Source organism: Micropterus salmoides, unplaced genomic scaffold (assembly GCF_014851395.1).
Source record: "Micropterus salmoides isolate LMB-PRFRI ecotype aquatic unplaced genomic scaffold, ASM1485139v1 Ms_hic_scaffold_10, whole genome shotgun sequence".
Classification (NCBI taxonomy): domain Eukaryota; kingdom Metazoa; phylum Chordata; class Actinopteri; order Centrarchiformes; family Centrarchidae; genus Micropterus; species Micropterus salmoides.
The window spans coordinates 9,144,214-9,169,688 of record NW_024040041.1 but is presented as its reverse complement, the minus strand read 5'-3'; the positions used below and the strand labels follow the sequence as shown (position 1 = coordinate 9,169,688).

General features: G+C 41.6%; 1 protein-coding gene across 1 annotated transcript in view; it reads left to right on the top strand.

The window, feature by feature from the left end:
* Window positions 1-25,475, top strand: part of LOC119884188 (glutamate receptor ionotropic, NMDA 2B) — a 125,010-nt gene that overhangs the window by 68,352 nt on the left and 31,183 nt on the right. Inside the window, 5 exon segments of the mRNA XM_038694654.1 lie at window positions 4,105-4,248; window positions 4,725-4,995; window positions 11,779-11,971; window positions 21,136-21,250; window positions 25,123-25,331. Of these exon segments, the coding sequence (XP_038550582.1) occupies window positions 4,105-4,248; window positions 4,725-4,995; window positions 11,779-11,971; window positions 21,136-21,250; window positions 25,123-25,331 (932 nt within the window).

The following is a 25,475-nucleotide window of genomic DNA, read 5'->3' as shown; positions in this document are numbered from 1 at the left end:
GACCCAGTCCGACTCAGGAGTCATAAATACGAAACGCACTGAATCCAATGGATAACATATTAAAGGAAGGACACTTACGTCCAACATAGTCTCAAGATGTTAAAAACCAAGATTACATCAGTAAACTTACCCCGTAATAAATATTAATATCACAATGCTCAAATACAACAGCAACAAACATCTAACTGGTGACTTGAGTAAACTTCCATTTACATAATTATTTACTAATAAGGAACATATTTGTATTGTTTATTTATTTATATTTTATTTATTATGACATGTGTGTGTTACCTGAAAATTATTTGATGTTGTTTGATGTAAACGACAAGGCCTTTAAAGATATTCAGCACCATGCCGGCCATCATCCATCATCAACCACTTCTCCTGCCTACAGGGTTGCGGGGGGGCCGGAGCCTATCCCAGCTGACATTGGGCAAAAGGCAGGGTACACGTTGCCAGTCCATTACAGGGCCACACATAGACAAACAACCACTCACACCTAAGGACAATTTTAGAACGTAGCCTGCATGTCTTTGGATGTCGGGAGGAAGCCAGAGCACCTGGAGAGAACCCACACAGATAACACGCAAAGAAAGGCTGGGGCAACCAGGGTTTGAACCTAGGACCTTCTTGCTGTGAGGCAACAGTGCTAACCACTGCTCCACCGCATCACCCTGCTGGCCTTTAGTCATACTGAAAACACAGAGAAAACATAGTTTCTGCTGCTTGAACAATGGCACAGTATGTTTTCTTTATGTGTAAGTGTGTATATAAATATTTCCTGTGGTTACGTTTAAACGCAGCATGAACAGAATGCAACAAATAGATGTGTGTATGCAGCACTTGACCTGTGAAAGTGTGTTCCCATTTCTTTCTTTATGTGATGTACAATACACTTAGCAGTTAAGCAGTGTGTTGTTTTATAGTGTCATTATGTGTGTGTGTGTGTGTGTGTGTGACTGCTTGTGCGTGCCTAAAGCAACACCCCAGTATTAGTCTGTGATTGCAGTCGTGATTTGTCATTTTGTGCTTTCTATTGTGTGTTTGAGTGTGCCCTTCTATTTGAGGGTGGGTTTTGAATGCTGCAGTTAGGTGTATGTGTATGTGTGTGTGTGTGTGTGTGTGTGTGCTTCCGTGCCTGCTTACGAGTACGTGTGTGAGGATGTCAATTTAAAGCCATTCAAATTTGTGCGTGTTGTCTGTGTGTATGTGCATATTCCAGAGCACGATTGGAAGTGGGTCTATTTCTTTTGCAGTCGCTGATGTGCCCCTGTGTGTGTAATTGAAATACCTGAGTTATTGACTCTCTCTCCCCACCAAGTCAAATAACTGCTCCCAGAGTGTGTGAGTGCACTCATTTGGAGGCTGTGGGGCAGAGCAGGCAACTCTGGCAGACCAAGGCCTGTCAACCATTGACTACACACTCTCACACACACACACACACACAGAAACACACAGACATAACAGAGAACCCTACTAAGGCCAAACCTACAGAAATACAGACATGCAGGCACACAGGCAACACGCAGGCACACACAGGCACCCCCCCCACACACACACGCTTCCCGTTGAGGAGGGCACACATGTATCCCATCTCTCTCTTCCTCTCTGTGACAGCATTCCTCTGTGGCTGAACAACTCAGGCTTAGCCTCCTCCTGCCTTAATGGCTGGCTGACTGGCTGACACACACCTCCGTTTGCCTGCTCCTTCACTGACTCCTGGCTTCCTGCCCCTTCACTGCTCACTCGCTCCACACAGGATCACAGCCTGTCTGCCAGCCTGGCCTCTTCCTCTCCATTCATCCTATTGTCACCACATTGTCCTCTGCTTCTTCCTTGGACGCTTCAAATATCAGCTACATCCTCGCTGCTTTTTGTACATCTCTATCTTTTATTCTCGCTTGCCTAATTCCTTTGGCTTCTCTCTGTTTTCCTCTTTTCTCTTATCTGTTCCCTCCTCTATGGTTTTATCTGCTCTTTTTCTATCTCTCGCCGTATCTCTCCATCTCTTTCTCCCCTGCCTCTGCTGGCCATTCATCTCACTGTATTGTGTGGTGTAGTGTATTGTTGTCTGTGTACAGTAGCCAGCACTGACGTCAGCCGTGGATCCACAGAGAAGACAGTGACCGGCTCAGAAGCGTATTCAAAGCCCTGCTGGCTGGCTTCCTGCGTCTGGCTGACTGACTCGCTGGCCTCGCCATCCCCTCTGAGAATTTTAAAACTCACTAATCGATCACCTTGTGCCACTAGAGGTGATAATGTGGCCAGACCCTAATTATTGTTGCTGTAAATGAAGAGAGGTGTTTTGCAGCACTTCATTTTATTCAAGGTTTCTTATCATTCAACCTGCTCCCACCAGTGTTATTTTTCTTTTACTACCATATCGCTCTTTCCCTGCTTCTGCATCTGTCTTGCTCTTCTTTTAGCATGTATTTTGCTATTACTAATGAAAATTCTGCAGGCCTCCTGGCACTCTGAATGACTGTGTTGGACAGTACATTAATACTTCTCTTAAGAAGGGAGAGATAGAGAGAGGAAGCCAGAGGAATTGGGGTGGGGGGGTTGTGTAATAGTGAGAATAACGGGGGGAGCGGGAGTGCGCAAATCTGGAAATTCAATTATAACTGTGCCCTGGCAGTAATTCCACTAGTATAAATGGGATGGCAGGGCGAGAGAAGAGATGGATAAAGATGGATGAAGGATGAGAGAGAAAGGGGCAGAGAAGACATAGAAAGTTGAGAAACAAATGGATTCAAGTTAGGCGAGAGACATGAGTGCAACATCAGCGTGTGCATCATTATTTTGTGATTTTGAACCCTGCATTAATTGCACATGTGACCTCATGTATGCTGCGCATTCCACTCATTATTTGCAAACGCGTTCAGCAAGTGTTTCACTTTCACATTGTCTCAACATGCCACCTCAATGGTATAGCCCTGATCTCATTAATGCAGAAACATGGTAACAGATCATCCAATGTGCATCCCCTGGGAGGGGCAGGTTAGTCTTTGATGTTGAGTGAAGCACAAAGAGAGTCCTAAGAAGCCAGAGAGATTTCAGCACCCTGCCTGCCTGCCTGTCTGCCCTGGCTGTCAGCTACAACTGATTTTACTCATATATAGTCCACAATCCAACACGAAACGCACAACAAAATCCTCATCATTCATATAATTTGTCCCATTAGAAGCATTAACTTCATCTTCATCCAAGAACATAAACACACTACTGCACAATAACAGTAGTGCAGTGGTGATGGGGCAGTGGATAAGAAACATGCAGGTTTGAATCCACTGTGAGACACCAATGTGTCCGTGAGCAAGACACTTAACCCCTAGTTGCTCCAGAGGTGTGCGACCATATATAGCAATTTTAAGTGGCTTTGGATAAAAGCGTCAGCTAAATGAATAAATGTAAATGTAATGTAACATTGCAGAACAGCAGAGGCTTGTCTAGACTAGCATGTCTCACCTCCTCCTCCTCCTCTTCTGTCCCTCTCAGTATTCCATTTCAACACTGGTGGCAGGGTGCAGGTTTGGAGCGACGTTTATAAGAGTTTATGTCTCTAACTGTACTGCTGTTTTGGTTTGCTGTACATTCTGTATCTCCCATGGGAAGGGGGTGAGTCACTGACTGTTTCATGTACAATGTGTCCAGGGGTAGGTTCATTTCCAGTGTATTCATTGCGTAATACCTAGGACCTTGCAGATTACATTGAAATTTCAGGGTTCCAACACAGCTCTAATAAAAGAAATTGATGAACATGATTGATGAGATTAAGGACAGCAGCCTTGAGTCCCCAGAATTTGCTCCAGCCACCCCCGTGTACAAACTCATTAAAGGAGTCATAAAGGCAACTAATGAAAATCATGACCGGTATCATTACAAGCCCAGTGGCGTCCTCTCGCCTTTCTCCTCTGTGAGCAAGAGAATAAAAGCAGCTAAATTAATGTTCGCACCAGTAACGTTACAGAATCACTGCCATCCTTTAAGTAGTATCTGTTCTCCTCTGTGTGTATAGCCAACTAAATTAAAGTTCAGGCCAATATTGTTACGTAACCATTTACACTCTGCCTCTGTTCCACTGTGTGCTTCTGCCATTTTCAGGATGACAACTCCATGTTCTTTCAATTTGGCCCCTCCATCGAGCAGCAGGCTTCAGTCATACTAAACATCATGGAGGAATACGACTGGTACATCTTCTCCATCGTTACCACGTACTACCCGGGTTACCAAGACTTTGTCACCAAGGTAACCGCACTCATCAGAGACGACATGCACCAATAATCAGGACGTAAAGACAACATGACACAGACGAATGAATTAGCTTAGATGATCACTTGAAATTTTGCAGCCCTGAACTGGGGAATTTACTGTATAAAGAAATATATAAAAACATATAGTATTCAATGGTGGGGATGAACCATTGGACCCATGAACCTTTCTAATAATCCCAATTTAGAGGATTTTCATCAACAATTATATAATGTTGGTCCACTTGAAAAACGATGCTGCAGTGTTGCTTTATTTAACAATGTCATCCTCATACAATAATGATAATGATACAAATATCTTGTACAAATTTGTCAATAAATTACATAATTGATATACACATTGCAACCTTACTTGTGTTGACAAAAAGCAAAAGTCTTAATTGTTGGAGACTCCCAGATTATTAAACAAACTATTGCCTTATGATCAGCCTCTTCTTCCTATGTCCCATCCAGATTCGTAGCACCATTGAGAACAGCTTTGTAGGCTGGGAACTGGAGGAAGTTTTACTACTTGACATGTCCGTAGATGACGGAGATTCAAAGATCCAAAACCAGCTGAAGAAGCTCCAGAGCCCCGTCATTCTTCTCTACTGCACAAAAGAAGAGGCCAACACCATCTTCGAGGTGGCCCACTCTGTTGGGATTACTGGCTACGGCTACACATGGATAGTGCCCTCGCTGGTCGCTGGAGACACTGTTGTAGTGCCTGCAGAATTCCCCACAGGTAAGAAATGTGATCTGGCAAGGGTACTCATAATTAAGGTGTAAAAACTCCAGAACTACATCCACCAAGCTCATTTCAGCATGAACCTTTGTTGTGTAATCAGGTTCTTAAACTTGGTCACAAAAAGTGTGATGGCCAGGCAGACATACTGATGGAAGTGTTCATTCTGGAGTTTGCTGTGCTTGACTTGTAGTCATAGTCCATGCTGACCTACTGCCCAGTCTTATAGTCCAACTCATTTTACAGTTACCGTACTGGTAGCCTGATGTGATGTTTTCAGATGGTTTAGTTTTGTGGTTCTTACCTCAGTACTCTGAGAAAGTTTGGTTTTTTGTAGTGGCATTTTACCACTTTTCACAATGGCCAGCTGTTTCATTGAAAATTATGCATGCTGGTCTAATGATTCTCTTTTCATTGTTAACTTGCTAACTTTTCCCTCGCATGGCTGGTTTTAAAGATGCCATTCTTCCTTCTCAATGGGGGATCCTACAGTACCTCTGACAACAAGCTTGCTAAATACAACTACTAGCCTAGGAAACTCTTCCTTGATTCTGAAGTGCTACATGATGACCAACTAGCTAAGGAGGTTGACAGTTGTGTTCCAAAATCAATTACTTAGGATACATATAAGTAGCTAGCAATTTACATTTAGGAAACTTGTGACAATTACTAATGGTATCATGGTAAATGCTAAAAAGTAGTGGAACAATAGCACAAGTAGTGAAGAGTCATGATGACAGCAAAATTACATGTCAGGTTCACAGCAATTTGTATCTAAAGTTTGCTAATTTTAGCTAACATTAGCCACCTGAAGATACTAGTTAGACCAGACCAAGAGAGGCTGTAGCAGCAAACTAGTGTTTTCAAACTTTATATTGTCTCAGTTTAAGAAAACACTTTTGAGTTTTGTGGCCTTTATTTCACAATCTTCATCATCACCTAATAGGAGTTATGAAAGGCCACCAAGTGGACCTTATTTGTCAAATTACTATCCCAAGGTCAGGAATGAGCTTTCACACTTGTGACTCTGGTGGTGGTTGCAAGGCTAACAGCACTTACGCTAGCTTGGAAACAGCAGTGTTATGATGCTGTTGTGATTGTGCTCTTGCCTTGATCGCTTGTGGTGATGTTAGCCTGGTGTACAGCAGCAAGGCTGAAGTATCTCACTTTACCCTTCATAGGGACCGGGCTAAAATACTAAAATGTTAGTAACTGCTCATGAAAACAAAGACAAAGTAACCTACCCTTATCCATGAGCTGGCAATATCAATCTGCTGAAGTTATTATTTCGATACTTGGCAAACTTGACACCACAAAACAAACACTGAACCTTTAAATTTTATTTTCCAAATTTTATTTTTAGTTAACTATTTGGATTTTTCCTGCAAGACAAAATACAAGCTGACCTTTCCAATAAGAAGAGAAGGAGCGTTTCTCCACTGCTCACCTCCCACAACTCCACTGGAGGTCATTTTAACCTTTGAAGGTCAAATGTGGAACTTAAGTGACATCGAAGTTGGGGTGCATTAACCACACAACCTGCTCACGCAATCTGTCAGACATAACTGTCAGACTGCCTCATGTAACTCGACTTTCAGTACTTGGGGGCGGACAGACACTGTTAGAAAGGCCAACTCTCAGTGGGAATCAAACCTGAAACTGTTAGTGGTGTTGCCACCATGAGAACGTAGTCTGTCTTACTCTTTGTCATACAGTAAACCTTAGAGCAGGTAGTATATTTACGCTGGACATATGAGCATGATAATTTGTTGGTGTTTGGCTCGTTGATTTACAGTGAATGGGAGATATTACACTGCATGTCCTCAGCAGTTTCTGGGAAATGGCTGCCAGACGGAACCTGAGATCGTTAGGCCGTTCAAGCACCGTAACTCAAACTTTTTACCTCTGCTCCCTTATTGGCATCCATGGATGATTTACTCTAAATGGGAGTTAGGAGTGTGTTTGTGAGCCTGTGTGTGTGTGTGCTTGTGAGTTTTGTGACTTTTTGTGTAATGTCTGTGAAATGTGTGATTGTTTCATAGTTTAATTTGCATCAGAAAATAATGGGTGAGTGTAATCAAATGGGTTTAGTGTTTGTGCTTATGTGTGTACCTCATATGGAGGAGTGTTTACTTGTAGACCAGGGTGAACAAAACTATGGTTGTGTGTGTGTGTGTGTGTGTGTGTGTGTGTGTGTGTGTGTGTGTGTGTGTATCAGTTTGTCTGTTCCAAAAAAGGGTTCCACTCTATAAAGTTTGATATATCACCATATCAGTTATGTAAATCACACAACAACTTCCCTTGTGATTTATGTTGCCACAGAGATAATTGTGACTAGCTCATGCACTGCCTGGATGATTACGAAGTGGAGCTGGCTGCGTTGATGGACACACACAAACCTATTTCAGTTAACATTGAATTATCATGGGATTAATCATAAGAGACATGATGACAGATAGTAGGCTAAATGCCATTCACTCATGTAAAGCCTGATGAATGGGATACAGAATGTGCCTTTATATACCCATTCGGGAGGCTAGTATAAGTTAGACTAGTCTAACTTATAGACTAGTCTAACTTATACAACAAAATGAATAGTTAGTTAAATAAATAAATAAAATCTTGTATTTATGGAAATATTATAAAATATGATGTTGCATGGCAGTATGCATAGAATTCATTTTATAGTTTGAATGTTGAATAAAAGTCAGGATACAGATGGCTGAGCTTCTGTTCACAGCACAGCTGCAGGATCTGTGCTTGTCAATGCTGCCCTCTGCCAATAAAACTAACATGATGGTAGGATTTTACCAACAGCAGCAGTAACAGACTGTAAAAACCTGCACTGAGAGCAGCATCGCCTTCATAATGAGCTGCCAAGGCATCTGAAAGACAACTTATTTGGTAGTTTTTGGATGTTTTTAGTATTGCAGATGCATTGGTATCCAGGCAATAGCATTTTTTGCCACGAGAAGATAGATTTTAAGTGAATATTAGGCTGAATGAACCAGGATGAGGATTCCACCATACAAAAGCAAGATACTGACATACTGTTTGTAGACAGTAGGCATTCAACTGGAGAACTCAATCATTCAACCAAGCTGTGATTCTGAGTTTCAACCTCAACCACATGAAGCCTGTAGTGGCAGTCAACCAAACTAAGTTCTGAACTATCCCAGAGCGAAACAACACCATGGCACAGCATGTGACTAATGGTGTGGTGGTGTGTGCTCTGGGTGAATCCACCAGTTCAGGGTTCAGCAGAAGGTGCACACTAGCTGTGGGGTGAATTTGCTTACTAGGCTCACTTAATAATTTGCACCATGTGTGATGAAGAGCCTCCAATTCTCCTGGGTAATTCCACTGATGCCTTCCTTAAGTGGCGCTCTGGGGAACCATCTCTCCTCCCACTCTTCTCCTTCCTTTCCTTTCCCCCTTATTTTATGCTGTTGTTCCTTGCTTCTCTGTTTTTCTTGTCTCACTATTTCAGCCTCCTCTGACTCTACAAAACTCTACTCCTTACAGTTTTTCATATGTCTTTTTCTCCTTTATCTTTGTGTCTCTGCTGCTGTCTGGCTTTCTCCCTTTCCTCCTCATCCCTCTCAGCTCTCTCACTAACAGCATTTCTGCCTCTACTCTTCCTGATCAGAATTACACACCACTGCTGCGCAGACTTTGCTAACGTAACCACCCAATCCGACATCACTTACAATAATAAGCTGTTTCCAAAAATACCCAGTGATACTGTTACGTTCTCCAATCAGTTTGCTGGCTTGTGAATACTCTGTGTCTGCAGTTGTTTTGTTTTTTTGTCGTTGTCTATGTGCATATGTGTGTGCGTGTCTGTGACAGGGAGACAGAGGCAGTAGCCAGTTTACAGGCCAGAACATGGTTTTACAGCTGCCACAGTGCTGTTCGGCTATAACACTGCCAGTTTGACATGTCTGTGTTGTGACATTTAATCGTGTCCTGAGAGATGTATGAACATATACGCAGCACTTCCCTAGTTGTAGAAAAGAATACACCATACACATGCGCATCACACACATGCTGCCAACACACACCCATGCATCTTCCTATGAAAGAATCTTTCCCATTAATTAATAATTTTAAATTAGATATTAATAAAAGAGACGTGTGCAAAAAGGAACAAGCAATCGGAGTGAGTGACTGTTGAAAAAGTGTCAACAGTGTGTGACATTAGCTGTGGTCCTGGAGGGCCGGAGCTGTCAGTGCTGAGGCCCCACGAGGAAGGCAGGTTGCCGGGCCGCCTGTCTATTTCTGCCCACTGACATGGTAGTGGACTGGCTGACATGTGGTCATACTCTGTCAAATATAGCGACTGATGGACAGAGAGAGTGACCGATTAAAAGCCAGACAGATAGCTTGATAAATTGACTTGAAGGCAGTCTGTGCTTTACTGACAGCCGTGTGACCTGAACCCAGAGGCGTCCGAAGTGTCCCAAACAGAAGGATCAGTTATTGGCCATTTTCAGAAGTCATAAGGGCACGGTGCTGAGAGTTTAGATAAGACCAGGCTTTTGATCTGGAAGCTTTTCACGTCAAAATGACCATTGAATAAATCCACCCCCTTAGTTACTATTGCTACGCCTGTCAAGCTTTACAGCTTGAACAGAACAGAAGTCTGTTTTAGCACAGCACATATGCAGTTTACACTGTGGCAGATTTTCCACTTGAAAGTAAAAACAGCCTTTTTTTGCTAGCAAATTTGATCAGCTGTAGCTAGCCAGCCCAAACAAATGCTAAAATGGTATAAAATGAGTTGTTTGAAAACTCCGTCTCTAGCTGTCTTTTTAACGTTTCCATGTAATTACCCTTGAATGAGTTGAAAGCTTACGGCATTCTTTAACAAGCAACACCATTGTAAGATGTATGCTTTAATGTTCATGTTTTTAACGGTATAGTCCACTTTTACCAAATAAATAGCAGGGCAGAGCAAAACCTTTTTATGCCAAACTCTGATATAGTAGCACTTTGGCTCCCCTGCAGAAGATATTCCAGTCCTGAAGGTATTTTTCTAATAACCTGTAACCTATAACCCAACAAAATGTAGTTGGCTAATGATATGCCCCTTGCCTTTGAATTTACACTAGATTACTACTGTAGGTTGTAGGTTAGTTAGCCAGACATGCAATGTTTGTAGCTAACATTAGAGCAGAAAAATACACAATTTAACCAGTTTCTTACACTTTTACTCTTGTGGTTTTTGGTTTCGGAGAGGTTATAACAAAATCCATCCAAATGCTACACCGAGTTTTGTTTTTACTACAGTCCCATGCACAACACTTTAACATGTGGAGAAATCCAAAGCTTGACAGACTTTGCCTTGATGTAAACCTTGGGGACTATCATGAGTTTATAGCTGCCCTACTGGACTTGCTGATTGACCTGAAGTGTAATTCTATGGTTAATTGGGTGGTCGCGACCCATACATGTTGAAAAAATGATTAACTGTATATACAAATATACAGTATGGTATATATACTGACTACTGTATATAAATAAAGATCCAAGATGGAAAATTGATTCAAAACCATTAAATCCCTTGAGAGCTGAGCTCAAGGACAACCCCACCAACCTGATAAAATCCTGACAGCGGTGAAATAGAGAGCTAAATGATTGGTCATTAAAAAGAGATAAACATTGTGTACTAGGCTCACTGCTGGGCAGCATGCGCTGTGTGTCATCAATTAATGGTGACTATTTGTCATAAGTTAATCATTATCAATAACGGCGGTTTAATATCAATGAAACTCATTATCAAAATGTCATCTGTGTTTTAATAGATGCATAATAAGTTTCACAGTAAATTGACTCTTTGCAAAGCGTTTCTCTGTTTTTTTCATTTTTTTCCTTTTAGATTGATAGTATATCAAGAATAAATGGAACAAAACACATTGATAAAATAAGTTATGTCTTCTAGGATCCATAAAGGTAAATCATTCTCATTTGTTATTAGATGACTTTCACTAGGCTGCTCGCATATGTGGGTTTGTGTGAATCTAAGCAGTGGGAGGATCCTCAGCCTGCCTTCCCTGGACAAATGCAGGTAAAAAAAAACAAGTGTCCTCAGCCTTGGGAATATTTGGAAATACTAAATATCCATGTATCGTCCATCTACTCGCTATGTAAATTAACAGCAGAGAAGGACAGTGGGGTGGGGGATGGACGGGCATCCTGGCAAACAACTGAATGGGTTGATGTATGGTTGGAAGGGCACCGGGAGAGATGGTCAGGGAGACTGAGAGAGACCTGCGAATGAATGTTCATAAATAGACAGACTGTCAAAAGAGAACAGGCAGACAGAAGGACAGATAAACAGGCGTACAGACAGTGCAAAGGCCAACAAACAGAGACAGACAGTGCTAAAGACAGACAGATGGGCAAACACAGCAAGGTGATAGACGCTCACTCAGGCAGGATGGGAGTGCTATTCATCTGCTCTCTGAGTCATCACGTAGTGTGTGCTCTGTCTGTTGGAGTGTGTTCAAAACATATACACTCTGTATACCCTAACTGAGTTATTCCAGTCTCTCCCCGCTTTAGTTTTCTCCATCTGTCTGTCTCTGCTTGGTCTTTCTGTCTCTTTACTTCCCCCATATAATCCAATTCACATCTCTCATTTTCATGCCTTATTTACCTTATATTCCTGAATCCTTCCCTACTTACCTCTGTATTTTCACTAATCCCTCTGTCCCCGTCTATCTCCCCTATCTTTCAACACCTCCTCTAATCCTTCTCCTTCTTGCTCTGTCCACACAGGTCTGCTCTCTGTGTCCTATGACGAGTGGGACTATGGCCTAGAGGCCCGTGTTCGCGACGGCGTGGCGATCATCACTATGGCAACCTCCACCATGATGATGGACCGTGGACCTCACACCCTCCTAAAGTCAGAGTGCCACGGAGCTCCTGACAAGAAGACTCCCATCTCAGGCAACCCTAATGAAGTGCTCAGGTGAGTGAAGACGGAGGCTGGATTGTGTGTTTACTGTTAAACTGAGAGCAGTTTGGACATATGATGGATAATTAGTAAACATTGTACCACATTAGTATATCTACATAAGTTTAATTTATGTGTATTTTTCTGTGAGGTGATTAACAACATGTCCAAGCTGGATTATTTACACATTGCCGTTGCTTTTTTATTTAGTTAAAGGAATAGTATAGACATTTTGGGAAACAAACTTCAATTAATAGCCGAGTCCCAAAAAGCCGCCTACCTCCTTTACTGGCCTGGTGTGGGAACACATTTTGACAAATAAACGCAGGTCTCCATTAAACGCCTGGTCTGGTTTTTATGTAAGTTCTTTGGATGTATAAAACCTCGCCGTTATCAGATCGTTAATGCAAATTTTAATGTTTAAACATATGATCAGTATGTCAGTATGGACATGCTACACATCATTAGATCGAATAGATTCTCCACAATTCAAATGTTCAGTTCATTTAACGGAAACAACAAGCCCCAAGAGATGAAAAGAGAAAGAAAAGTGCCGACTCCCGTTACCTTTGAAGCGCTAGTTAAGTCCGAATGTATGGAGCCTCTCTAGGCCCACTTAGTCAAAAAATAAATTCTAATTACCTGAGGCCTCGAGTTACTATTTTGAGGTAATTAGAATTTATTTTTATGACTAAGTGGGCCTATGGGGGCTCTGTACGAATGTGTCCGTTCCTTGATAATTTATATTCCTTTAGTCTGTAAAGTTCCACCGATCAAAAGAATCAAAATAGCTTTTCATAAAAATAATACAACTTGTGAATCCTGTCATGTGAAGTCCATTGCTCTCTGTCTGCTAACTTCTGCCACACTTCTCACATCCTGCACCGTGTTGTTGTTTTCCTTAAATTGCTGCCTTCAAAATAAACGCGCATAAGCTGTCTGTCGGAGCTAGATCAAATGAATGACATGGTTTTGATATTATTGGATAATTTTTATACAAATAATACTCTGTTTGAAAAACTAAATTGTTTAATAGTAGCCTATTTCAGTTTTGTGCAAGAGGAATTAAAGGCCTGTCCATATGGACGCATGTCCCAAAAAAAGGCAAGGTCAATTCAGTGATTTTAGCAAAAAAAGCCCGGGCTATTAATCAAAGTTTTACGGTATTTGCTTTCTGGGGGAGAGTTAGATGAGAAGTTTGATACCTCTCACATATCTGTTACCTTAGCTTAGCACAAAGACTAGAAACAGGTTAAAACAGCTAGCCTGGCTCTTTCTGAAACTAACAAAATCTGTCTTCCAGCACCTCTGAAGTTCAGTAATTAACATATTAAATCTTGTTATTTTAATCGTTCCAATAACCAAACTGTATAGAACAACAACTCACCATTTTATAGGTTGTCATGTGCCAGACTATTACTTTGGTGCTAGGAAAGGCCAAAATGTCAAACTGTTGTTATACGGTATGCACCTTAATCATTAGGTCAACAATTACTGGTAAATGTGACATATTTACCAGTAATTGTTGACCACCTAAACACAAAAACCTGGTAAATACACCATGATCACATTTCCATGTGTTTGAGCATTTGAGGGCTTCCCAAATGCGCCAGTTGAGAAATAACTGCTTAGAAGTCTGTTAATGGGACTTTCAATAAGTTATAACATCTTCAGTCTTGAAATGCATACCTTAAAGCAGAAGATTCCAAAATTGGGACAAAGCTTATTGTGACGTCTTGGTATATTTGTAGAGATGTCTTAGATATTTAGGAGTGGTACTGTGTTGATTATGTTCTTTCAAAGTAAGACTGCATTTCAACATTCACCTTCCTGTTGAATGCTAACACATTTCCATACTTTTAAATCATTAAAGTATCTGTTATAATGAGAAAGTCTGAATGCACTGGAGTATTAAAGTTATTTTTCCTCTTTTGTGGGCAGTAAAAGAAGCTCATCTTTTGCCTTAAAGCTATCCTTCACATATCCCATGAAAACCAGCTCTGTGGTGTGTATGTATGTATAATAAAGTATAGAGGCCGTGCGTCTCAGCAGTGGTCTCAAATGTGTACAGTCATTTATTTACAATTAAACTCACGTCTACAAATTAATGTGACATTGATTTATGGATGCTAAAATACTACGCACAGCAGCTTTAAAAAGTGCACAGGTTCAGGTGGTGCAACATCAACACGAGCCTCCTGGCATAGATCAGCACAGCCAAGGATGCAGCAGACCCTGGCACACAAACACACACACGTGCACCTTCATTCCCTGCATACTGTGATCATCCTCCCCCATGTAATAATACCCTACACACACACCCCCTTCACATGCCCCTTCCTCAGGAAAATTCAATCCCACCCCCTCAGCTGTCTGTCTCAGCACCAGGCCTTTTGAACTGGTCATGAAAAGCAGCGTTCGGCAGCACTTTGCTCTGCGCACTGCCTAATTGGTCCCAATGGCGTTTCAGTCGACAAACACTAGCCCCTTGTCGTACTGTGCTCCAGAGCTCAGCACAGTATTATATTCCGGGGTAGTTTCACCCCTCTGCCACTCGAGTCTGCTGCAGCTGTAAGTTTGTGGGTATGTGTGTTTTTGGTGCGCTAGAGATAGACAGACTGTCAGTGAAGGCCAAATGTATATGTGTGTGTGTGTGTGCGCGCGTGTGTTTGTGTGTATAGGTATTTTAAAGTATGTATGTGTTTGTGTGTGCCATGGCGATTATCATTCATCCATTTAGCGACAGTAGTCTGGTTGCTGTTGTAGAAAATGGTTTCAGGAGTGTTGAAAAGCAACTGTATGGTGACTGGCGTCATACGCTCACAAACTGAAAAATGTATTGAACCTTCTCGCACTTGTATTCAGACATACATAAAGAGATAAGCTGTCTCGTCCCACTTTCTGAGTCTCTGGTTTGTCCCACAATTTCCCCGCTGATTACAATCACACATTTATCCAGGAATACTAGATTTCACAAAGACACACTCATACAGAGAGCCTACTGTAGAAACACGTGCTCACCTTTTTGGATTGCACTATGAATGGTGGATGTGGACAATTTTTTCTGCTCATGCTTAACTGCATCCTGCATAAAGGCGGCAAAACTTTGTTGTCCGTTCCAGCAAACTCTTTAGATGTCATTTCAACCCCTGTATGCTTGTTCACGCCTTTCTGAAGCTTTGCATTTGTTTTACCACTGCTTACTGCTTTGAGATAACTGTGGCGTTTATGGCAGCTGCTGTTGTCCCTGAATACAATTCCCCTGTTCTGTTAATGTGTGCCTCACTGTGGTCTACTGTGCACTGCTCTCCTCAACTCTATTGTGTCCTGTGCTGCTCTCTACTCTGCTCAGCTCCCTCTGAACTCCGTCATGTTCTTCTCTGTCCTCTCTTGCCCTGTAGTCCTCTCCTTTGTTCGGCGCCTGGTCTGCTTTTATACATCTGCTCTCCGTTCTCCTCTGCTTTGTTCCACTTTATTCTCTTCTGGCGAGCGCTGCTCTGCTATGTTTTATCTGCTCACACTTTCCTCTCTTCCCCTCTGTTTTCTCCTCTCCTCTCCTAGTTTTCCTCACCTCTCCCCCAATCCTCCCCAGCCATCGTCTATTCTCCAGACCTGCAGTTTTATAATCAACTTAGCTGTGTTGTTGATTAGATCAGTTGCAAGCGCTGCTAAGATCCTTCGCCCCTCGCTGCCTTAACTAAATTTGTTTGGTGATAACCTTTGTCTTTAAGTGTTCAATCAAGAGATTAGCATTTGGCCTACAGTCTATATACTAGAAACTGAATGAATGGCTGCTTGCCTGGCTTGCAGGCTGTTTGGTTGGCTGGATGGGTGCCCTGCTGCCTGTTGGTTCACTACTAAGTGAATCAATGGATGAATAAATGAAAGATGGGTGGAGAGGGAAGGAAATCAACTCAATCAAAAGGTTCTTTTGTGGGGCAGGAAAACCTTATATTCAGCGACACTCCAGTGAATCATAATTTGTAAATTTTCAGACAGTTCTTTGTAGCAAATTGTTAATAAATCCAATAAAGTCACAATAAATTCTTAGTAATGGAGAATGGCATATCATTGCTGTGCTAAGCAATCCTCAATCTCAAAATCAATGGAGCCTGGCAACTGGAAGTCAGACTAATCTTAAACTATTAACTACTACTATTAACTACACTATTAACTGTAGATAAACTGCCTGGACTATTTCTCGCTTCCGACTGAATCCGAGACAGATCCTTGTTAGGTACTTTAGAGAGATTTATTTCCAGGCCATCCGCCATATTTAAAAACTTGAAGTTGAAAATTCAGATAAAAAATCTGAAGCAGCGCAGCAAGTGTTTAATGAAGGAAGACGGCACTTAGCAGCCGATCATGTCACGCCCTGGTGAAATGCTGCATATTATGAGCACATACACGCCAAACCACACTGAACAAAGCAAAATTTGTGGGACAGTTTTGGAACTCAGTGTATCTGATATTTAATTCTGGTAGGGATTATGAGAGATTATCACACATCACTTGTTTTCACACACAACGCATGTTTTTCAAGCTTGTTAATTACGAACAGCTTAGGTCAGCACTTAGGTCAGCACGGAAATATGGAAATCATATCTAGTTCACATTTCAGTCTACTGCTGGGTGATGAAGAATTGCTGTATGGTCATGGTCATCTACTTGACTTTACAAGCCATACATTATGCCGATCCCTCTCTGCTTAGCATTTCCTTGTCCAGCCCTTAGAGCTTCATAGAATACCACAAGAGAAGGACACGTCACTCCACTAAGCAAATTAAGTCCACTGTAGCCAGCACTGTGACATTCCAGCTAATGCTACAGTTTGAGCCTGACAAATGAAGATAGCAGAAAGGGGAAGAAGAGAGCAAAGCACAGAGAGCAAAAGACACAGTGAGGGAGAGATAGGAAGAGAGACTACTGCTGAGCAATACACAACAGTGTGAGAATCATGAGTTTGACAACAGTGGCCCTGACCTTGCCAGGCGTGGACAGGTTCCAAATGAGCTTGGAGTTGGAAAGGTGTCAAGTGCTTTTAAGCTCTGTGGACATTTTTGAACTTCTGTGGCCTCAGTGAGGCTTTCAATAGAGTTTATGTGTGTTTGCATGTGTGCACGCGTCTGTGTGTGTGCAGTACACTCTGAAGCAGTATTTTGACCCTATTGAGCTGAGGGATGAGTGTGTGCTCGATGGACAGTGTGCCCACCTGTGTGTGTGTGTGTGTGTGTGCTCTTCTAGCTATTTTAGACTGAGTCTATAAACACTAGTTGAGTGTGTGTTTATGGGGCAGGCCAGAGGGAGGCGTTAAAAAGGTACCTGTTTGTGATGGGGCTTGATTGGAACTAGGTCAGGATTCTCCTGATCTCTCTCTCTCTCTCCTCTTTCGTCCCTCTCCCTTCAATTTATGTCTTTTTTTCTCCTCCTAAATCATCTGTCTCCAAATCTCCTTTTTCTCTACCAGGTTTATTCAGTTCCCTACTTTTCTGTAGTTTTATTTTATCTCACATAATCATTGCTCACATCAATCTCCTGCTATTTTTATCATATTATTTTCTCTCTTTTTCTGCCCTTTACTGCTTCCTTGTTCCCCTTAATTCCCATTATTATATTTTTTGGTTCTTTTGGTTTGTCTTTTAAGGCTTTTGAAGTTTTTTTCAAAAATGCGAAGAATAATATTAGCTCAAGGATTTTTATCAATTATCTCTGAAATGATAATCCACTCTGTTCAAGGTCTACCATTTAAATTACGATGTATTATTATGATTAGTTTTAATTAAGTGCTGTCTAATATTTGTCAAAAATAAATCAAATCAAAGCCACGTATCTAGTGCCATTTGCTAGTTTGATGTTCCCACTCCTCACCTCCTTTTTGTTTCACTGTTCCTGTCTTGTCATCTCTCCACACTCTTCCCATTAGCACAATTTAATACACTGTTTACACATTCAGTTCCCGTGTCCAAACACACACAGATGCCACTAGATTCATACTTGTGTAGACACATGCAAACAAGAAAGGCACACCTCCCTCTACATTCACACGTTATACATGCATGTAATAAAACTACAGAATTTCTGTCTGCCACAGTGCCATACGGGACGTGGTATTATTATCCATATAGATTCCTCTACAAATCCTGTAAGTACATCGCACCACAGTAATTGCCAAGGAGTGTAATTCATGACTAATTCATGTCAGGGTTAATTTATTAAAACTGCCTTATCAATATTTCACACCACTCCTCCATTATTCACATCAGAACATGGGCTAAAATGTATCTGTGTCAGGCCATGGAGTTAGCATGGCAAGTGTGTGTGTGTGTGTGTGTGTGTGTCTGGCATGCTGTGTTGTTCTGATTAAGGCAATGGCGAGAATTCTCCTCAAATAAATAAAAACAGGAAAGAAGAGACTCACTGAAATGTCTGCGAAATGTGCAGCAGTTAACGAAGGGCATATTGTTACTTATAGGTTTGATTGGCGAAATGCCTGTTGGAATCTGGTCAGTGTCACTCGCTTCGCTAGGTGGAGACAGCTGCTGCTGCCGTTTGAATCTTAATTCACCTGCTGTACAGTACAGCTCAGATATTCTCCTCTAGCTTGAGCCGTAAACTGACTAGTTCAACAGGATATAAAAACAAGGGGTTTAGTGGGTGGGTGGATGTGTGTCTTTTTATGGTATTCATGTGCATGTGTGCATTCTTAGCATGCTCGATACTTAATGCCATCTTATGACACACACAGCTTTATAAAATAGAGGGAGGTGGTAAGAGCATAGGTTTGTGTTAACATGTTTAATTGTGTCTCTGGCATGGCAAGGAAGGCATTGAAGGTCTGTCATCCAGCTTTGAGCAAGGCACTTAACACCCAGCTGCCCCAGTGGACCTGCTCAGTGGCCCATAAGAGGTCTGACTGGGCAGCTGCCAGATGTGGATATACTGTATATACCCCTGTGAATGTGAAAAAGAGCATGAATACTGAGTAAACCCTCGCCCTTTAAGTGTGTGTGTGGGCACATGTGTTAAATGCCAGTGAGACAGGAAGCTCAGAGAAGGTGATAGAAAGGGGAAATGGTCACATGGATGGAACACAAAAAGTCAAAGTGGCTTCCTGTATGCTCAGTAGTCACAGTGTGATGGGAGAAGAGTGTTTCAGTCTAATATGTCCCATCCCACCACTCTTTCTCTCTCCTTCTCTCTCTCTCTTTCCCTCCCACCCTCTGCGAGATTAGCGTTACCATAGTAACACAGCAGATTGGCTTGGAAATCACAGTGGTTGTGGGTGCCATGGCAACACACATATGCTTGTGCTTTGCTCTGTTACTGCTGTCAACGTTTGTTGGATGCACACACACATACACACACACACTCACGTGCAGACACACACAAAGGCCCCACATTGTTGCATGTAACAATAGCTTGCTCAGTAAAGATTAAAGGGGGCACAGCGTCAAGTCATTTTGTAAATGGCTTATGATTTATGCAGCAGATTCTGTGCACTTTGTATCAGTGCCAAGGCTCTGCAGGACGGGGTGGTTAGCTGGACACATGGGGCTGCATGAGAGGGTATGATGCTGGATGATTCTGCTCACCACAGCCCATTGGAAATATCAATATTTAATATAGGAAATAGAATATGCTAGCTGGCATTAGAGTAATGACATTATTACACTGCCTACACTCTATTCTTTACATAGGACCTGCACAGATAGATGAGGGAGATTGAGGAAAGTGATGGTTCAAGACAAACTGATTCATGTGTTCTGATACATGACCCAGGACGTTGTTTACAGAACCCATCAGCACACTGGCACCAAGCCAATCTTTTACACGCACACACACACACCTTTGTTATTTATATTTTCATCTACATATATATATATATATATATGGTGCACGGTTTTGAGGCAGTGTTTCCATGGAAACAGTCACAGAGAGAGAGGGAGAGAGAGAGAGAGAGAAGAGAGTAAAGGATGAGGGTGTGAAAGAGTGTGTGTGTGTGTGGGATGACAGTGAAGTGATTGGTGTTCACCTGACATAAACATTCCTGTTCTCATATACACACACTTACACACTCCTACGCACATTCACCATAATCACTGCAAGAGAACACAGTGTTGAGTGTCTGTGTGCACGCAGGCATGTATGTGTATGTGTGTGTGTGTGTGTGTGTGTGTGTGTGTGTGAGAGAATGTGTGTGTTTGTTGTGTTTAGTTGAAGGGAGGTGAAATGATTTCACCTGACAGAAACAATGCTGCTTTCTCTCGGTTTCTCTTTCTCCGCCACACAAGTGCACCGACTGAAGTAGACACACAGAGCCAGACACAAACACACATACGCACACACCAACGCAAAGTGATCTGCCAAGCTGCTATTGGTGTGTTATATAGTGCTTTTTGTTACATTTAATGCCAGACACAAACTGCATTTTCAAGCTGACTTGTTTATATAAACTTGAAAGCTGTCTATGGAGTGATTTGAGCTCCTAGAAATGATGATGACGTATGAGTGTAGTGTACTACTGTAATGTACTACTAATAACGTTTGTACACATTGATAATTAGTGAGCTTTAGAGGTGCTGGTGGGTGGCAACTGTTTCCAACTTTTTTCCAGTCTTTGTGCTTAGCTAAGCTAATTTGCTGCTGGATGTAGCTTCATATATAGTGAACAGATACAAAATGAGAGTAGAAAGAATTTTCTCATCTAACTCTCCACCAAAAAGTAAACAAGCGTATTTCCCAAAATGTCAAACTATTAATTTGAGGCCACATCAATACAAGTGGCAATATTGAACATGGGATGATTTGAGATAGTTTGCTTAAATTAAATTTCCTCAGTACTATGTTAAAATCACTGCTGTTTGTTGCTGTCTGCAACTGATGATTAATGTAATTCCATCTATTTATGAAAGACCTGCATAAACATGGGATGATAGCTATTTCCCAGCAGATGATGAATTTGTTTAATGTCACTGGGTTTGTCTGAAAAGATAAATGCTTAGAGAATAAACTGACATATGGTGAAACTTTAATGTTTGGGAAATTGAGTCATCAAACAAGAAATAATAAAGACATATAAAGCAAATCAAACATTTGAGAGCTGCCACTGGCAAAGATATTTTAAGGAAGTGTAATATGCCTCAACAAGTCTCTTTCTCTCTCAATGTTTCTATCTACAGGTACCTGATGAATGTGACGTTTGAGGGGCGTAATCTGTCGTTCAGCGAGGACGGATACCAGATGCACCCCAAGCTGGTCATCATTCTGCTCAACAAGGACAGACAGTGGGACCGGGTGAGAGAGAGATGGTAGAGAAAGGGGGAGAGTGCCTGTGTGTTTATGTTTGTGTGTGTGGTTGTGTGTGCATCTATATTCATGTTGCTGGTTAAAACGCATTAAAACAGCCAAAAAACAGCCATGCCTATCATGTGTACACTCTTGAAGTAAATGAAAGACAGGGTGGTAGCAATGCCAGTGAGATAGCTGTATCCTGTAAGTACAGTACCTGATTGGTCCATGAGTATCTGTCCCTCTATCTGCATATCTCATCACCTGATTTTCACTTTTTAAGCATTTTGAGCCGTGAGCTTTATCGGCGCTACTCTGATTAGATAATATCAACTCGGCGAAGGTGCCTTTGAGCAACACACTGCAGCAAAAGCTCAAGGGTGCTGATATAGTAGGTATGCTCATCTGCTTCTGTTAAGTAAGCTGTTACATACTACCCATGATTTGTCTAGTGTTTTTACAAAATCAAATTGCCTGTGATGCACTCAGAACATGGAAAGGTGTTTCTCATGGTCCCAAAGAGTTCCTGTCAGAACTAATATGGAGCAAAAAATAAAATATCATCAGTGTCTATATATTGCTGGGTGCATTTGTGTGTTCATATTAATGTAACTGAAGCAAAAAGGTAGCTCCAAGGATCATATTGTACATAGTTAGTGTTACAGCAAGACAGTTTTCAGACAGGATAAATAAAATACGCATGTTTTTCTGCACATTGCCGTACAGTACTGCATATCATTTGGTTGCGCAGTAGGCTTCCACTAAAATGATCTTTGCAATAGTCAGACCTGCGTCTTCTCAGGCATTGTGATAAAGACAGAACTTATGGTTAGATTTGCTTAAATTGCTACCAAATGACTTTTAGAATACCACATATATGCCATTGTGTTGAGAAGGGTAGATGGGGTTATTATAGAATCTGTAGTCCAGTGAGACTGTGGCGAGGTATTGTTGTAGGACCCCAGGTCTATGAACTGTAAAAACAAGAGAATCATTCACACCTTCATGCACAGTGACAAATCTTACCTATTTTATATCCGTGCTTGTGCACATGCTGGCTCAATAGATAAACATAAATACCCCCCAGAATGCCAAATATGGTCCACCACATGCCTTTGAAAGTCCCAGTGCCCTTAATGTAAACATCCTTGTTGTGGACCGAGAAAGATAAAGACGAAAAACTGACGAAGAATGTGAGGCACTGTAGTGTCCCGGGAGTAGGTGTGTGGCAGCATGCACCGGGGCAAAAGACTGAGGGACCTAAATCTCATTCTGTGTGCGTGAAGGTCAAATAAAGAATTGCAATACACAGATAGACATTAGGATTATTTTACCCAGAACTGATATTAAAAGGGAAAATGGACAATTAAAAGAAAATCACAAATTATTATTATTTTAGTACTTAGAATAATATTATGATATTGTGATAATTTTCTCCATACCAAAACGTAACAGTTCATTATTGATGCAGATTGATTACAATGAAATATCATAAATGGATACTCTGGATCTCCTATATCGAGCAACAGGTGCATGCATGGCTAAAGAAACAAAACAAGGCAGTTTAGGCAGTCATTCTGACAGAGATGATTACCTTTTTTCAAATTAAACAAAAATATACATCCTCTGGAGCGATAGTTTACAACCTATCTAATGTGCTTACATTGGCGACAGTAAGGTCCGTTTGTGCGTCGATAATTCAGAAATCAGTTTATCCTTGCGATTACACCTGTGTACCACAAGGGGTTTGTTGGTGTGATTCTACATAAATGTACTAAATTTTCTCTAGCCTAATAGGATATTTCTAAATCAGTGTATTTGCATACAAATAAGGATATGCATGGTTGAAACACAAAAGTGTGCCCCCAACCTCTAAACTGTGTGAAGTTCAGCTATAAAAGACTGTACCGGGCGTCTTCTCCTATGTAAATATGTGACTTGAGTCAAAATTTACATGCACTCAGTCAGCTCTCTAAGTAGTGGTGGAAGAGAAGGTTGGGCAACAACAATCCTGAGTCATACTCTGAATCAACAACCTTAAATGAACTTAGATGCTCCTCGCCACCAGCATGCACCTGTGCTTCCTGATGCTCACCCTCCATTGTATCTGTGTCGTGCAGTCTGACTCTTTTGACTCTCCCTATTCTCTTTTCTCAATGTTTCTCTCTTTCTTCTGCCTCTCTAATCTATATTCTGTCCTCTGATCAGAGAACAAGGTGAATCGCTCCCCTCCTGTCTCCCCTCTCTCTCTTTCTCCCCTTGGAGCCTGCACCACCCCGTCTCTTTCCTCCCCCTCCTCCTCCTACTCCCTTACTCATGTTTAATTCTTAGCTTGACTTCCAGCTGAACCACTTTTCTTGGATCCTAATGAGTTCCAGCTCCTACAACAATCCTTCCACTGGACCTTTGAAGTAATGCGAAGACTCTGTCGTGCCCGGTCCAGTTTACTCCCCTCTAGGTGGATTTTTACCCTTTTCTCTTCACCTCCCTCCCCTTTTTTCTTTTTCCTTCCAAACCTGTCTATCTCGATCACTTACTCCCGCTCACTCGTTTTTTGTCCCGATAGAAGAAGGCTGCATTGTGCCCCGGGGATACACAGCATTAGCTTGTCCTCTCCAGGCAGTCCCGGCAAGTGTGTGTTCCCTAGAGTGCGATAAGTGTGTGTGTGTATGTGTGTGTGTACATTTACATATTTAACGAGTTTGCAAACCTGACTTTACACACTTGCACCTCTCTGTCCTGCCCTCTCTCCCATTATAGTGTGTTCAATTAGCTGATGATCCATACCCACTTCCACCCACATCTTTCCCTCAATTAAAGTGGCCTATACCGAGCACTTCTTGAGTAAAGGGCATAGGCAGAGTCTCCATGTATGGTTTCATGTGGCTAGAATCTGGGGGAAATTAACTAATTGATGATGCTTATTCAGTGGAGTAGAGCCACAAGGGCTGGAGGGCCCTCCAGACTTACAGCTGGACACTCCTCTACAGAAGAGCTAGCACTTTGCATCTAAATGAGCTCCATCTCCGGCTTTCTTTCTTTACCACACAGATACTTACTTGACTATTTTGCATCCATCAATAGTTTATTCTCTCCCATTCTGTCTGCAAATTTAACTGTTTTTCTTAATTTAATCTCTCCATCCACTTCTCTGTCTCGCTGTTTCTCTCCCCACTCTCTCCTCTTGATCTGAATTCTGCTCTCTCCCCCGTTTCAGTCTCGTCCTTCACGATAACCTTGTTCTCATTCTCTACTCTGGGTCCCAGTCCTCCCCTCCCCTCCTCTGCTCTCCTCTCCTCTTTTGTAGTTTGTATTGTCTACATGTCCTTTCACTAACTTTCTCAGTTGCCGTATTTCACTAATATTTTTAATTATCCGTCATACGTTTCCCCTGTTCATTTGTTACCTAATTGTTGTTTTATTGGCAGATGGACTAATAACAGCTAAACCCAGAAAACAGAAAATGAGGCAATAAAACGCCAAATCAGAGTGAGATGTTTTTGCATAACAAGCATTCAACCTCTACATTGCTTTTTGGTGATGTGTTTCAACTGTGACTAGCTGTTTGCAAGAGCAGAGCTGCAGGTATTTTTGATGGACTGGACTCATTGCAGTGTGGAATTTAATCTGAATTAATTTTTGAATTTGATTCCTGCCCCGTGATTCATTTCATGTATGTATTTTACTATTACACTTAATAGCGTTGAGTTGAAGAGCTACTCCATCAGACTGAATTAAAATCTAAGACTATGAACCTCTATGGTTGCAGTTAACTCACTTGTAAAAAAACAAAAACAAATCAAATATCCAAATCTAAATCTGAGCATGACATTTTTAAGGCAATCTCAATGTCTTTTGTTTGCCATATGTCTCTGCAGGTGGGTAAATGGGAGAATGGTTCCCTGTCCATGAAGTACCATGTGTGGCCTCGCTATGAACTATATGGCGGGCCAGCAAACATTGAGGATGACCACCTGTCCATCGTGACATTGGAGGAGGCTCCGTTCGTCATTGTGGAAGATGTGGACCCACTTAGCGGGACGTGTATGAGGAACACTGTACCTTGCCGGAAACAGATCAAAACACTGTGAGACTCAAAGCTCAGATATACCAAATCCGAGCCTTAGAAGCAAGAATAAGAATGCATGTCAGGAAGAAAAACACATTTCAGTTATGTAAATTATTATAATAAATATGTAACTCATAGACTGTTTTATCTTTCCATCTGCCA